This window comes from Rhinopithecus roxellana, chromosome 1 (assembly GCF_007565055.1).
Source record: "Rhinopithecus roxellana isolate Shanxi Qingling chromosome 1, ASM756505v1, whole genome shotgun sequence".
NCBI classification, from domain to species: domain Eukaryota; kingdom Metazoa; phylum Chordata; class Mammalia; order Primates; family Cercopithecidae; genus Rhinopithecus; species Rhinopithecus roxellana.
In genome coordinates this window covers 53,647,326-53,662,719 of record NC_044549.1, presented here as the reverse complement: position 1 = coordinate 53,662,719, position 15,394 = coordinate 53,647,326, and the positions used below count along the sequence as shown (strand labels likewise).

Below are 15,394 nucleotides of genomic sequence, written 5' to 3'. Positions count from 1 at the left end.
GAGGTGACAGGGCAGCGGGAGCCTTAGAGCATGGATGGTGCCATGGGGCTTCGGGGGCTGCTGTTGTGCGTGTACCTGGTGTCTCTCCTCGTCCTGCAGGCCATGCCTGCCCTGGGCTCGGCTACAGGCAGGTCCAAGAGCAGCGAGGTATGTGGCTAAACTCACAGGGCAGAAATAGGCAGCTGAACCTGGATGAGGCCCCAGGCGGGACACAAGACCCCCACTCCAGGGGCCAGGGCCACCCCCACCACCTCCACCACTTCTGAGTGGAGCAGTGACCTCCTAGCAGCACCAAGGAGGTGAGGCTAAGGGGCAGAGGACACAGGCTACATTCCACTCCCACCCCTGAACTGAGGCCGCAGTCTCCTGAGTTTTCCTCTCACACTTGACCCTGATTTTGTTTTGCAGAAGCGACAGGCTGTGGACACCGTGAGTAAGAGTCCTAGCAAAGGGGTCTGTGACGGAGCCCTTTTTACAGGCTTGCTTTTCCCAACCCCTCAGGGGTGGACCCCTCTGTCAGGGCCATAGGCAGGGGGTACTCTCCAGGGTCCTAGATGTGGGGACTTGTTCCCATCTCACCTCATGCTCCACAGCACAGTCTCAGCCAGAGAGCAGGGGTCTTCCTGGGAGGTCTGATCTGTTCTTCCGGCATCTGGGCACCATGCACTGGAGCTGAGTGCCAAGCCCCCATACCACAGGAAGTACCTCACCGACAGAGGCTCTGTCTCGGTCCACAGCTCCTTCATGTCTCACTTTAGGCTGTCGATGGCGTGTTCATCCGGAGTTTGAAAGTCAACTGCAAAGTCACCTCTCGCTTTGCCCACTATGTTGTCACCAGCCAAGTGGTCAACACTGCCAATGAAGCCAGGGAAGTGGCCTTCGACGTGGAAATCCCCAAGACAGCCTTCATCAGTGACTTTGCCATGTGCGTGCCTGCCCAACTCCCATGCCCTCTCCCAGGGATGCCGCTTACTAGTCCCAGCCTAAGAACAAGGATCGGAGTGGCCAGATAGCGCAGAGCATCTCCTCCTTCTAGAAGGGCCACAGACCAGCCCTGGCTCTGAGAGGAGGAAGAAGCCCTTTAGATCTGTGCTTGGCTCCCATCTTGGAGGCAAACTGGGGCCCCTACAGCATGTTTCAGGCTAGAAACCAAGGAGCCAATGTCAGCGTCTGAGGCTTCTTACTGGCCTCTGACCTGGGTTGCTCACCTCATTGCCCATGGACCCCTGAGTTCCACCATGGGCAGTGGAAGGCCAGTCAGGAGGTGTCCTTATCCAAGGGCTCACATGGACAGGCCCTCTCAGGACCTGTATGGTCAGGAGGCTCATCTTTCCTGAGGGTATCCTCCCCTCCCTGCAGTACGGCAGATGGAAACGCATTTATTGGAGACATAAAGGACAAGGTGACTGCATGGAAGCAGTACCGGAAAGCAGCTATCTCAGGAGAGAATGCCGGCCTTGTCAGGTGAGTTCTGGGCCCTGCTGGTCTCATCTCTAGGGTTGCCCTCCCCAGCCAGGACAGAGCTGACAGCTGCAAGGTGGCTTTGGTGGAGAACAGCCCAGGATGATGGAAGGGTGAGCAAACAGCTCAAACCCAGATGCCAGCACAGTGCACTGAACAGGCTGCTGTGCAGTTGCCCTTTTCCCAGATCTGCCACTGGGAGAAGTGGACCCCCCATCTTGGGCCCTGACCCTGACCAGCCAGCTGACACATTTGTGAGGTCCAAGGAAACCTGGGAGCAGCACTCATCTAAGAGAAATAAATTCTGAGGGCCACATATTAAGTGACAAGGACCCACATGTCATTTACCCTCTGTCTATCTGCTGTTGCCTCTGGTGGCACATCCAGGGCCTCGGGGAGAACTATGGAGCAATTCACCATCCACCTCACCGTCAATCCCCAGAGCAAGGTCACGTTTCAGCTGACCTATGAGGAAGTGCTGAAGAGAAACCTTAAGCAGTATGAAATTGTCATCAAAGTCAAGCCTAAGCAGCTGGTGCATCATTTTGAGGTAGATCACAGGTCCCAGGGCAGGGCTCCTGCCCCTCTCTCTGTCACCATGGCTCCCAACACTAGTTAAGCACCCACCATGTGTCACCCAGGCCTGAGAACACAGGGACAGGGATTAACTCCTCAGGGTGAGCTCTGATGCGCTCTTCTTGGGCAGGGAACTCCCTGAACTCTCTAACTTCCTCTTTATCTCTGAGCTTCGGTTTGCTCATCTGCTAAATGGGGGATTACTGTGGGTCCCAGGGATCACAAGAAGTACTGAATGTCCAGGTAATTTTGTAAACCAGAAAGTCCCATGCAGCCTGAGGGCCTGGAATTATTGCTGGCACCTAAGTAGTGGCTGAGTTGAGGGATGCAGGCATGTACACCTTCATTTGGTCAGTATCTTTGGAGTGCCTACTGAGTACCAGGCCCTGTGATCAGGGCTGGGTGGGTGCTGCACACAGTAGGTGGCCAGGACACATGTTGGCTCTTGGCTGAGACTTGGTGAGTGGGAGTCCTGGTAGAGAATTTGCTTCAGTGTGGTGTGAGCCCATAATCCCAGCTACGAGGGAGGCTGAGGCAGGGGATGGCTTGAGCCCAGGAGTTCGAGGCCAGCCTGGGCAACAAAGCAAGATCCCATCTTAAAAAAAAAAAAGAATTTGCTTCAATGGTGCAGATCAGTGTGGACATCTTCGAGCCCCAGGGGATCAGCAAGCTGGATGCCCAGGCCTCTTTCCTGCCCAAGGAACTGGCAGCCCAAACTATCAAGAAGTCCTTCTCAGGAAAAAAGGTACATGGGATGGCAAAGGGGTGGTGGTGGGCCCTTTGGGGACTTCTCAGCCTGCCCACCCCTTATGGAATGTCCAGCCTTAGCCAAGAAACCAGGCAGGGGCTGTGGTCTGCCCTCAGGATGAGAGAGGCTGGTGTCATGTGATTGGTGCCTAGGAGAACTCAGCAATCCTGGTTCTCAGGGCAATTTAGCAAAATCCTGCATGCTGAGGTGGGGAAGAAGCCAGCTCCAGCTCCACCACACACTGGCTATATGGTCCAGGGTGAGTCGCTGGCTTGCTTGGGCCTCAGTGCCCTCTTTGCCTGCCTCACGCCCATGGAAGAGCATTCGGGGAAACATCTAGCACATAAATAAACCTCATGTGCTGGTGTAGTTAGGACTCCAAGCTTCAGGTTTCTTGGAAACATAAGTTTGGAAAGACCTTTGGCCTACCCAATGACTTGTCGCTTGCCACCATTTGCAGGAATCCCAGAAGCCCCTGGCTCGCCCCCACCCCAGGTTCCTGGAGGAGTGTGTTGTATGGATGGGCAGTGCCCTGCTTCCTGACTTGCCCCTAACCCGAGCCAGGAACAAACCCTTTAGTTCCCACTTATGTAGAGCCTGCACCACAGTTCATTTAAAAGAAGTGCTTCTTACAGTTTAGAGAGGCTTCCTTTTAAACAAAATATGACACCTCAGAGTGTTAGCAAACATGCTTGCTTTCTGTGGGGGAACAAAGGGATGGGTTCTTCTCTTCCCAAGAATTTTTCAAGGTTCTATTTTATCTTCCTTCCTTTCTCTCCTCTTCCTCCACCTCCTCCTCCTCCTCCCCTCCTCCTCTTCTTCTTCTTCTCCTTCTTCTTCTTCTTCACTGCTGCTTCTCTTCTTCTTCTTCTCTGCTGCTTCTTCTTCCTTTTGCTTCTGCTTCTTTTTGATGAGCTTATCTTACTTTCATAACAAACAAAAATTTCTTTATAGAAAAATGTATGAAGTCCAGGAATATAGAAAGTATTGAATAAAAACCATCACTAGCTTCCCCAAGCACATCACCAACTTCAACCAGACCTCAGCTTCCATCCTGGACCCTTCCTTCCAGTCTCTGTTCTTTGTCAACCTGGGCAGCTTTTATTTCCCAGCACAGTATTGTAGTGTTGATACATGAGTTGACAGATGTCAACAGTTTGAGTTGACAGATGTCTCCCATGCTATCACATTGCTGTTATTTTGTTCTTATTTATATACCCAAAGTGATGATGTTCATTGTAGAAAATCCCAATGATTCAGAAGAGTATAAGCAAGGGAATGGGTCATTTCTCCCACCACCTACAGGTGTGTGCTCTCGACAGCTAAGTGAGTGAGTGGCCCACCGAACTCGTTTCTGTACCCATGCAAACACACACACACACACACACACACACACACACACACACACACACCTTCTTATGTTGTCTTTTCAAACATCCTGTTTGTGGTTACACAAACCAGTAATGGCTCAGACTCTTGACGGTTCCAGGGTCACGTGCTGTTCCGTCCCACTGTGAGCCAGCAGCAGTCCTGCCCCACATGCTCTACATCCTTACTGAACGGGCATTTCAAGGTGACCTATGATGTCAGTCGAGACAAGATCTGCGACCTCCTGGTAAGCCCTGAGCTTCTGGCTCAGCACCTAGAGGATGGGCAAGGGGTGCTGTGAGAGTGGCCTCACTTGTTCTCCTCTATTTCAGGTGGCCAATAACCACTTTGCCCACTTCTTCGCCCCCCAAAACCTGACAAACATGAACAAGAATGTGGTTTTTGTGATTGACATCAGTGGCTCCATGAGAGGCCAGAAAGTGAAGCAGGTAGGCTGCAGCTTGAAACAGCTCACCCAGCAGAAGCTTCCGCAGCCCCTTTGCTCACCACATGCCAGTTTTGCTGCCAGAGTCTGGTTTGGGATTTATCCTCCTGGTCAGAGGCAGGGTGATTTAACAGGAAATCCCAGTGGTTAGCATCTCCAGAATCAGCATCACTTCCTCACTGTGCAGTTGTGAGAAAGTGCATTCACCTCTCCTCAATGGCAAAAAATGGGACTGACAATGGTGTCCACAGGGTCATGGAGTTACCCCCTGGGGAAGTGCTTAGAAGAGGAAACCTATGCACTACAAGTGCTGGGGGTAATTATGGTGGTCCGTGGGGAGGCATCTTATAGCAGGGAATAGCTCTCCACCCACAGGGTTTGGAGTGCTCTCTCCATGGTGCAGTAGACATGGCTGGACAAGGAGTATTCTAGAAGCACAACTCCTGGGGTCCTTTCTCTTAATCCTGCCCCTCCAGAACTCCTGATCATTTATTTTCCCCATCCTGGGTTCCTTTGCCTTCTCCACCCCCCTCATCCACCCCAAGGCCCGGCAGGATGCTCCTGTCTCGGGGTCACCTGGTTGTCCTATCTCCTCCTGCTTGTCCACTCTGTGGATCTCTGAAACAGGTATTGGAGTTGATGGAAGGTGCTGTCCTGGGACAACCTTGAGGCCCTGTCTGTTTACTGACTGTTCTGTCCTTGCAGACCAAGGAGGCACTCCTTAAAATTCTGGGGGACTTGCAGCCAGGAGACTACTTTGATCTGGTTCTTTTTGGGTCTCGAGTGCAATCATGGAAGGGCTCACTGGTGCAAGCATCTGAGGCCAACGTACAAGCGGCTAAAGACTTTGTGCAGCGCTTTTCCCTGGATGAGGGTAAGGGTGGGGGTCTCAGGCCACCTTGATGTCACCTCTGTCCCTTCAGAATGAGGGCATACACTGGTCTGCTTTCTCTTCTTTGCAGCCACAAACCTGAATGGAGGTTTGCTCCGGGGAATTGAGATCTTGAACCAAGTTCAGGCAAGCCTCCCAGAACTCAGCAACCATGCCTCAATTCTCATCATGTTGACAGACGGCGATCCCACAGAGGGTAAGCACCTTGGGGGCTGCCTTGGGAGGTGGTGATCTTGTCACCTGAGACATGCAAGCTGAAGTTGGAAACCCAACCATTGGAGATGCCATCGGGGGCAGAAAGGCTCAGAGCAAAGTCAAGCACTGGTCTAAAAACACAATTCAGACCACAAAGTCTGTGGGAGCTCCATGGTGTACCTCTGTTCTGTGAGTTGAGAAATTGGAGATGTTTCTAAATGACACAGGTCTGTACGAGTCCCTGGAGAATGGGCAGGATTCCACGCTTCTGTTTATGGTTTAATGAACTATTTATTTATTGCCTACTGTGTGCTAAGCATGGGGCTAGGGACTGAAATACCAAGGGAACAAGACATATCTCTGCCCTCAAAGAGCCCAGGACCTACTCGGGGAGGGAGATCCAGGAGTAGATACTGAGGGCCCTGAAAGAACAGGGTGCTTGGGGCTGTGGAACCATAGACAAGGGACACCTGACCCAGGGGGATGTCTGGGAGGGCCTCCTGGAGGAGGTGACTCCTGAGCTCAGTCTAGAAAGAGGAGAGAGTGTCAGGAAGGAATCCCAGGCAGAAGGGGCAGCTTAAGTCATAAAAGGGGTGTGTGCACTGGCATAGCCTGCCCGGGAACTGTGGGCCTGTGCAGAACGGGGTGAAACAAGGTTGGGAAGGTCAGCAGGGTCCCACGGCAAAGGAGCCATGGCAGGGTTTCGAGCAGAATCAGACTTGCTGCTGATGGACCTACCTAGATGGGCAGGGTCTGTGAGGAGCTGTTGGTAGCTGCTGCAGTCTGCCAGGAGAGCAAGGAGGAGGTGATGTCTCAGGACGCCCGGGAGACTGGAGATGCTCTGAGATGGAAGGCTTGAGCCCCAGGGAGTGTTCCCCAGAGCCCCCTCATGCCCCACATGCCTGTGGGCCAGCATCCCGTCACTACCCAGGTGTGTGGCTGCAGGGGTGACAGACCGTTCCCAAATCCTCAAGAATGTCCGCAACGCCATCCGGGGCAGGTTCCCGCTCTACAACCTGGGTTTCGGCCACAATGTGGACTTTAACTTTCTGGAGGTCATGTCCATGGAGAACAACGGACGGGCCCAGAGAATCTACGAGGACCGTGATGCCACCCAGCAGCTGCAGGTCTCCCCTCACAACCCCCTGTACCTCCAATGGCATGCCATAGGGAGCCCAGCCTTGGTGGCCATTTGCCCATCAGCCTAGATGAGCAGATAAAGCTCTGGCATAGAGGTCAAATCAGCTGCATGGGCCAGGCGTGGTGGCTCAAGCCTGTAATCCCAGCACTTTGGGAGGCCGAGGTGGGTGGATCAGGAGTTCGAGACCAGCCTGGACAACATGGTGAAACCCCGTCTCTACTAAAAATACAAAAATTAGCCGGGTGTGTTGGTGCGTGCCTGTAATCTCAGCTACTTGAGAGGCTGAGGCAGGAGAATCGCTTGAGCCCAGGAGGTGGAGGTTGCAATGAGCTGAGATTATGCCACTGCACTCCAGCCTGGGCAACACAGTGAGACTCTGTCTCAAAAAAAAAAAAATCAGCAGCATGACCTCGAGCCAGCTACTTGACCTCTTGGACCCTCAGATTTCTTCTCTAACTTGGGAATTCCCAGCACTCCACTTTGTGGGCAGGCTTCCCATCAGGGGCCCAGGATGCTCAGCTCTAAGGCTGCAACCTCTATCCCTGCAGGGTTTCTACAGCCAGGTAGCCAAACCCCTGCTGGTCGATGTGGATTTGCAGTACCCCCAGGATGCTGTCTTGGCCCTGACCCAGAACCGCCACAAACAGTACTACGAAGGCTCAGAGATTGTGGTGGCCGGGCGTATTGCTGACAACAAACAGAGCAGCTTCAAGGCTGATGTGCGGGCCCATGGGGTAAATGGTGGGCCATGGAGGGTGGAGAGGCCAGGCAGCACCCTAGAGGCTCCAAACCCACACTGTTCCCCATTCCTGCCAACCCCCAGAGGCCTCTCTTTCCCCAGAGTAGTGCCCTCACCCCCATCATGCCACATACACCCCAGGCCTGAACATCCCTCCAACACAGGCATCCTGGGGGCTGGATTGGCTAGAATGGGGCCAATATGGCCTTGATCTGTTGCAGTCCCTTGGCTCCCAGTGACCAATTGTTATTTTTCGCATCATTCATCCCAAGGTGCAAGAGAACAAGAAACCAGCCTCTCCCTTCTCATTTGATAACCGTTTCCTGAACACCTACTGTGTGCCAGGTTTTGTGTCATGGTGCAGTGCATGTGTGTATGTGCACCTGTGTGTGGTGGGGACAGGCATGTGAGACCTGGACCCTGCCCTCCAGAACACAGACAATGCCCTACAGTGTGGTCGAAGGTTCAGAACTCAGGCTTTGAGTAAGGAGAGTTGAGCTGGACTCTGGTGCCACCCTGACCAGCTGGGCATCCTTGGGCAAAGGGTCCAGTTCTCTAGGCCTCAGTTTCCTTTTCTGTACCATACTGTACCAGAGCATTGTGTGGAGCAAATGGAATAATCCATACAATACCTGTAGGCAGCAGCTGGTGCATAGGATGCCCTTGGGAAGTGGTGCCACAGTTAATGAGGCTGGATGGAGGAGGCACATTTGTGTGCCGTGGCAAGTTGAATGGTGCAGCCTGCCTAGAACTTGGTGGGCATTTGGAGTGGGTCATAGTGGAAACAGCTGGGTGCTTATTAGCCTCCCCCAGAGAAACTCCACAAGGCAGGGCCTAGTTCTCCCATTCCATGGGATCCCTAGGGTCCAGGCCAAGCCTGGCTCACAGAGGGTGCTTGGCAAGAATGAACGAATAGGATGAGGCAAACAGGCTCAGGAAAGCAGGTGATGCTGAGGACGAAGCTGCAGAGACCAGATGAAATGGACCCCTCAGAGCCCTGAGCACTAGCCAGGGGCCGTGCTCATCATGGTGCACCGCCCCTCTCTGTACCTCAACTCTCAGGAGGGACAAAAATTCAGTACAACCTGCCTAGTGGATGAGGAGGAGATGAAGAAACTGCTCCGAGAGCGTGGCCACATGCTGGAGAACCACGTCGAGCGCCTCTGGGCCTACCTCACCATCCAGGAACTGCTGGCCAAGCGGTAGGGCTCCTGCAGCTGCCCCACATGGGCACTGACCACCCAGAGTCCCCTCACCCTTTGCAGGTGAGCAAAGGAGGGGTGGTTCTCAGGCAGGTAGGTCAGATTTACTTTCCTCTTCTGCTTGGCTCACTGAGTTAATATCAACCAGTCAGTCAACAGTCCGGGCGGGCCCACCAGGGCACAAGGCAGCCTGCTATTTACCCTCAGTCAGCACAGGGAGGCTCAGGGAGGTTAGACCTCTTGACCCGGATCTCACAGCTATTAACTGCTCTGCATATCTCTGAGGCATACCCCTCAATCCCACCAAATCTCCAAGTGATCTCTGTAAGAAATCATTAAACCTGGAGGCCCCTGAAGACGTAGCCACTACACAGGATACCATGGGGGCTTAATACATATGTGTCGAATGAATGAATGAATGATTGAGTGAATGGATAGGTGAAAGGATGAGGGCCGTGCAAGTCAGGGCTTGGAGCCAGCCTCTGTCTTGAATGCAGGATGAAGGTGGATGGAGAGGAGAGGGCCAACCTGTCATCCCAGGCCCTGCGGATGTCGCTAGACTATGGGTTTGTGACCCCGCTGACCTCCATGAGCATCAGGGGCATGGCGGATCAGGACGGCCTGAAGCCCATCATCGACAAGCCCTCAGAGGGTATAGGCTTGCAGGGGTCTGCAGAAGGGGAGGCCGTGGGCCAAAAACCTCTGGGGCTTTAATTCCTTTCTCTTTCCCTCCCTTCCAGATTCTCAACCTTTGGGTGAGTTTTAAATTGCATTAGTTTCAGCTCTGGGCTTCGGTGGCTGGGCAGGTGGCAGGTGCTCTGGCCCCAGGCACGCAGCTCCCCATCCTTCTTCTTCCCCAACTCCACTCCTTCCCGTTCTTCCGTCCCCTGAGCCACCTTCTCCACATCACTGTGAACTCCCTGCCACGCTTTGTGAGCTTTTGTGCAGGCTGAACACCCAGCAGCCTCCACCGGTCCCCTCTTGGTGTGAGCGTATGTCTGTGAGAAGGCAGGACCCCAGGGGAGGGCTGAGACTCCCAGAGGGAGGGCTAGGTCCAGGCCTGTTGTGAACAGAGCTGCATGCCTTTCGTGTGGGGCGCCGTGGGTGACACTGCCTTCAATAATATGTCTTTGTCTTCTACAGAGATGCTGGGACCCAGGAGGAGTAAGTGGCAGCCATCCTGGCCATTCATATCTCTACACCTCCTTGATTATTACCCAGTTGGCTTTCTTCCTCCGTTCTAGCTGTCTTCACTGCCTGTCACTGGGAATCCTTAGAACAGACCCCGGAACAGCCTGGCCTCCCCAACCTGAGGTCCCTGTGGGAGGAGACAGAGAGGGGGCCAGTTAAACATGCCAGGCCAAGCTTCTGTTCCCGTGTCCCGAGAGCCAGTCAAGGGCATGTGATGTTGAGTAGGACATCCCTGCTTGGTGGCCTCAGGCTAACCCCACCAATGAGGAAAGAGTCATCAGAGGGATCAGCAGCCCCAGGGAAGGCCTGGCTGCCCCGCTTCTAAATGCCACTCCCCTTCCCATCAGCGTTCCTGCTGTCAGCCTTGCAGCCTCCTCCTACTCGTTCCAGCTCCAATACCCAGCGGCTGCCAGACCGAGTGACCGGCGGTGAGTCCTTGGAAGGGTCTGAGGGACACCCTTGTTTGGGACCCACCCTGCCTGACTCTCTCTCTCTCTCTCTCTCTCTCTCTCTCTCTCTCTCTCTCTCTGTGTCTCTCTCTTTCTGGGACCTGCCTAGCTGAACCCCAGCCCCTGGCCAGCCCCATCTGCCCGATGTCCAATCTAACGAATTCCATGCTGTGCCCCCAGTGGACACGGACCCTCACTTCATCATCCACGTGCCCCAGAAAGAGGACGCTCTGTGCTTCAACATCAACGAGGAGCCTGGTGTGATCCTGAGTCTGGTACAGGACCCCAACACAGGTATGGCGGGCATCACGCCTCTGCCAGACAGGGCCAGGGCTCCTCTGCCCTCAACATTCAGCCACAAACAGGACTGTGGCCAAGGCCTCCACTGCCCTCTGCCTGAGCACCATCTACCTGGCTGGGCTGTACCTGCTGCCTTCCCACCCCATCCTCCTGGCTGCATCTGCACAGGGCCAGCTTCATGGGCATGTGACTGGAGTAGGCACACAGGGACTTTTTTTTTTTTTTTTTTTTTTTGAGACAGTCTTGCTCTGTCACCCAGGCTGGAGTACAGTGGTGTGATCTCTGCTCACTGCAACCTCTGCCTCCTGGGTTCAAGTGATTCTCTTGCCTCAGCCTCCTGAGTAGCTGGGACTACAGGTGCATGCCACCATGACTGACTTATTTTTGTATGTTTAGTAGAGATGGGGTTTCACCATGTTGACCTGGCTGGTCTCAAACTCCTGACCTCAGGTAATCTGCCCACCTCAGCCTCCCAAAGTGCTGGGATTACAGGTGTGAGCCACCGTGCCCGGCCGGTTTAATGTTCTTCCGTTGCCACCTTGAAACCCTTAACACTTTTTAAACAAGGGGCCCTTCCTTTTTATTTCATACTGGGTCCTGCAAATATGTCAAGGTCCTGCCCCACCTTCCCCATGAAGCACGGCTGAGCAGAGCCTCTAAGTGCCTCTCTCCCAGCAGTGCCTTGGTGATGGGGAATGGTTCCCTCTCCTTATCTCAGCCCTGCTCCCTCCTGTCCCCCTACCTCCCTGGCCACTCAGCCCATCTGCAAGTGTTTGTTGTGCACCAGCGAGGGGCTGGGAACACAGTGGGAGCCAAGATAGTCCCTGCTTTCATAGAGTTTAGGGAAGGGGAAGACAAACAGGTGAACACATTCTAAGATGATCATTTCAGAGCATGAGACGTGCTAGGTTGGCAGAGTGAGAGTAGGGAGGGGGCTCTGTGGCTGCCCAGGTCAGCGGAGACCTCTGTGAAGAGGTCCCACAATGCATTTCCAGCACGATGGGAGCCTGTCCCTGTGTTAGGGGCTGGGGCCCCAGAGAAGGAGCAGGCTGGGTCCTGTCCTCAGGGAGGCAAGACCTCCGTTAAGACCCAGAATCAAAAGCTGAGTATGGGATATTTGGCATGGCAGGAGGGGTGAAGAGGAAGCAGAGGTGGTGCTGTGTGTAGGACCAGACCTGGAGACCCCGAGGCAGGAGACTCTCAAAGACGGAGTGGCACAGGCAGAGCGTAGGGGCCTCTTAGGAAGGAGGCACGATCCTGCTGAGCAAAGCCAGGCAGGCCCCTTCCCAACCTGGATGCTCTCTTGCTCCACTGCAGGCTTCTCAGTGAACGGGCAGCTCATTGGCAACAAGGCCAGGAGCCCTGGGCAGCATGACGGCACGTATTTCGGGCGGCTGGGAATCGCAAACCCTGCCACGGCCTTTCAGTTGGAAGTGACTCCTCAGAACATTACGCTGAACCCTGGCTCTGGTGGGCCTGTGTTTTCCTGGAGGGACCAGGCTGTGCTGCGGCAGGATGGGTAACCTGCCAGGGCCTGGGCAAGAAGCAGGGGGAGGTGTGGCCTGGGCCCAGGATGCTGCTGTCTGAGTCTGCAGGGCCCTCGTCCCTGAGCCATGTCTGTGGGTGACGCCCATGTGGCCTGTGTAGACATGTCAGTCTCCATGGGCCACCCAGTCCTCCATTTCCCTTGGTTCCTGGATATGTCCTCTGGGTCCAGACATATCCAGTCCTCTGGGCTGCATGGCATCTGTGTTCCCACCGCATCTTAGCTCTGAATGCCATCCACGTCTCCACCAAACAAAGCCAGCTCATCCTCCCAGGCCCAGCAAGGAGGCCACCTCTTCCCCTCAGCCCTGCTGCTCTCTTCCTCTGTTGAACTCCAGATTTCTCTGGGCTTCTCATTTGGCATCTGTCTTAGTCTGCGTTGTCTCATGATTTTTCCTTCCTTTACTCATTCATTCGTTCAACAAACTCTGCTGAGCACAAGAGCAATGCTGGTAGCAATGCTGGTAGCAGAGGTATAGGAAGAGGTGGGGAGAGTCTGCTGTGGAAGTCACAGCTGACAAGTGGGAGTCAGAGAACACGGACTCTGATATTAGACAGCCTGAAGTCCAAGTCCTGGCTCCTCTGCTTACCAGCTGTGCCACCTTGGGCAAGTTACTTAACCTCTCTGAGCCTTAGACTTCACAGGCTCAGAGTGAGAACTGAATGATGCAGTTTGCATAGAGGACTTAGCACAGGGTCTGGCACATTGCAAGGGCCCTATGCACAATAGCAACATGTGGAAGGGGTGTGGAACAGGTAACAGCCGGCCATCTGGGGATGAAGGCCATGGGGTGGGGGTGTGGTCATAAGGGTTGGGTCCCAGATGACAAGGGCAGCTGAATGGAGAGGGATGCAGTGCAGCCGCACCTGCCCTCACGGCCACCTGGCTCTGCAGGGTGGTGGTGACCATCAACAAGAAGAGGAACCTGGTGGTATCTGTGGACGACGGCGGCACCTTTGAGGTTGTTTTGCACCAAGTGTGGAAGGGGAGTTCCATCCACCAGGACTTCCTGGGCTTCTATGTGCTGGACAGTCATCGGATGTCAGCCCGGACGCATGGGCTGCTGGGTACGGCTGGCCAGGCTGGCAGGGCTGTGGGGCAGGGTGTTGAAGCCAGAGAACGTGTGGGACCTTGGACCACCGGTCAGCTCTATACCTGGGCACCAGGACAGGCCCACCTCCAGTGTGGCCTCAAAGGCGCAGAGCCTTCTGAGGGGCTGTCTTGGTGAGGCTGTGAGCAAACACACAGTGAAACAAACGCTTAGGTGAGCCTGGGAGCAAGTGAAGGGCAGAGGTCTGATCGCAAAAAGAAAGGCCCAGAGGGTTCCCAGGGACTTTGTGAGTAGGGTGGGTCACTGACCACACTGCTCCTGTGTGGCCTTTCTACAGACACTGCTCTCTATGGGCACCTGTCCCTCAAACCTCTCTCCCCAGACAGATCCCGTTTTAAAAGACAGGAGGTAGGACCACCTAGAAATGTATCTTCTTCTCTACAGCAAGTGAACCAAAGGTAGCTTTTCGTACTGGGACTTTTAGCAGAAACAGTCAAGCCCTGGAAAAAAAGAGGTCAAGCAATGCTCTAAGCCCGCAGTGGGTACCTGCTGAGTGTAGGGCAGGAGCAAGTCCCTGAGACAGTAACCACTGTCTCCAATGTGCCTTTCTAGGGCAATTTTTCCACCCCATTGGTTTTGAAGTGTCTGACATCCGCCCAGGCTCCGACCCCACAAAGCCAGATGCCACAATGGTGGTGAAGAACCGCCGGCTCACGGTCACCAGGTGGGTGAGCCTGCCTGCCACGCACGTCTGCCCTCGGCCACTTTGCAGTTCTTGCGGGTCTTCCTCCAGGTGTCACATGGGTGGGCTTCCTGGGGAGGTGCTGCCCTACCAGTCTGAAGGGTGACCCCAGCTGACTTGTCTCTGCACAGGGGTTTGCAAAAGGACTACAGCAAGGACCCGCGGCATGGGGCCGAGGTGTCCTGCTGGTTCATTCACGACAATGGGGCTGGACTCATCGATGGTGCCTACACTGACTATATCATCTCCGACATCTTCTGAGCCCTCTGGCCAGCATGCCTGTCCTCCCCTGGGGCCAAGGCAGAGGAGGAAGACGACATCCTGACCTGCTGCTGAGGCTGCACTTCCTTAACTAAGCTGGTTCCTTGTGTCAAAGCACCTCATGACTTCCATTAAAGAGAGGCCATGTCCACCCTGAGCTGGCTGGTTTTGGGGAGGGAGGATGGCAGGGAGGCAGCCCAAGATGCTGCCCCTCAGATGGACTTAGGGGTTACAGCAGATCCAGGGACAGGAGAAGCAGGTCAGAGGCTGGGAAGAAAGCTCACACCATTTCCCTGCCGAAGGTTTGTAACGTCTGACAGCCAGGCTGGTATTTTCCAAAGGCAGAGACAGTCCCTGCCCAGAAGCTGTGATTTCAGGGGGCCAGGAGTGGCATGCTACCATCTCCTCACGTAAATGCCTGGAATTACCCCATCAGGGTCCTTCCCTTGGCTTGGCCTTGGGGCGCAGTCAAAACGCAACATCACAGGTGTAGGGAGGTGAGCCACACTTTAGAGAGCTCTGAGTGTGAACGCGAACAGGCCTCCACCCACTGCTTCCCAGAGGCTTTCTGCTTTTTCTCTGCTAGTTTCTGTTTAGTTTCCACTACAAATGAGGCTCACAAGGGACCAGATAGAACAAGGACTGGTTTTGAGGGCCTGGATCAATAACACCAATGCTGAGCTCAAAGGCTGCCCCAGGCCTTGGGAACACAGAGGCCCTAGCAGCAGGCTGTGGGGCGGCCAGCCCACCTTCCCAGGTATCCTGGGGTTCTCCAGGAAGAGCTGTGAGCTGCCAGCTGTTGGGGTCACGCTTGGCAAGTCCTGCCCAATGGGAGCCTCATCTCCCTCTCCTATAGAATGGAAAGGGGGTGAACCCAAAGATCTCTTAGATTCTGTCTAATTCTAAACTCTGCATGACAACTCTGGTTCCTCCAAGTCCCCAGCCATCCCTTGAGGCCATTTGAGCGGCTCCAGAATCCCTATTTCGAGTTGTCCCTCTCCCCAAACTAACTCCAGGCACTTGGGGATGGGGCAGTGGTCCAGATGAGAGAGGACAGGAGAAGCTCTGCAGGCAGCTGCTGGTCTGT

At 54.5% G+C, this 15,394-nt stretch overlaps 1 protein-coding gene across 2 annotated transcripts; it reads left to right on the top strand.

The window, feature by feature from the left end:
• ITIH1 (inter-alpha-trypsin inhibitor heavy chain 1) lies at positions 1 to 14,458 on the top strand. 2 transcript variants are annotated; one of them, XM_010364982.1, is made up of 22 exons: positions 1 to 147; positions 409 to 429; positions 759 to 925; positions 1,360 to 1,464; positions 1,849 to 2,011; positions 2,669 to 2,782; positions 4,275 to 4,400; positions 4,486 to 4,602; positions 5,304 to 5,472; positions 5,561 to 5,686; positions 6,631 to 6,812; positions 7,375 to 7,560; positions 8,628 to 8,767; positions 9,265 to 9,419; positions 9,508 to 9,522; positions 9,911 to 9,931; positions 10,306 to 10,386; positions 10,588 to 10,701; positions 12,025 to 12,226; positions 13,148 to 13,320; positions 13,917 to 14,028; positions 14,178 to 14,458. In XM_010364982.1, exons 1-22 carry the CDS (start codon positions 31 to 33, stop codon positions 14,305 to 14,307), a joined length of 2,736 nt encoding a protein of 911 aa, XP_010363284.1. In that variant the 5' UTR covers positions 1 to 30; the 3' UTR covers positions 14,308 to 14,458. The 2 variants fall into 2 exon arrangements, with proteins under 2 accessions (XP_010363284.1, XP_010363285.1); XM_010364983.1 differs by lacking the exon at positions 409 to 429 and having other exon boundaries at positions 17 to 147.
• Positions 14,459 to 15,394: the final 936 nt, after the last annotated feature.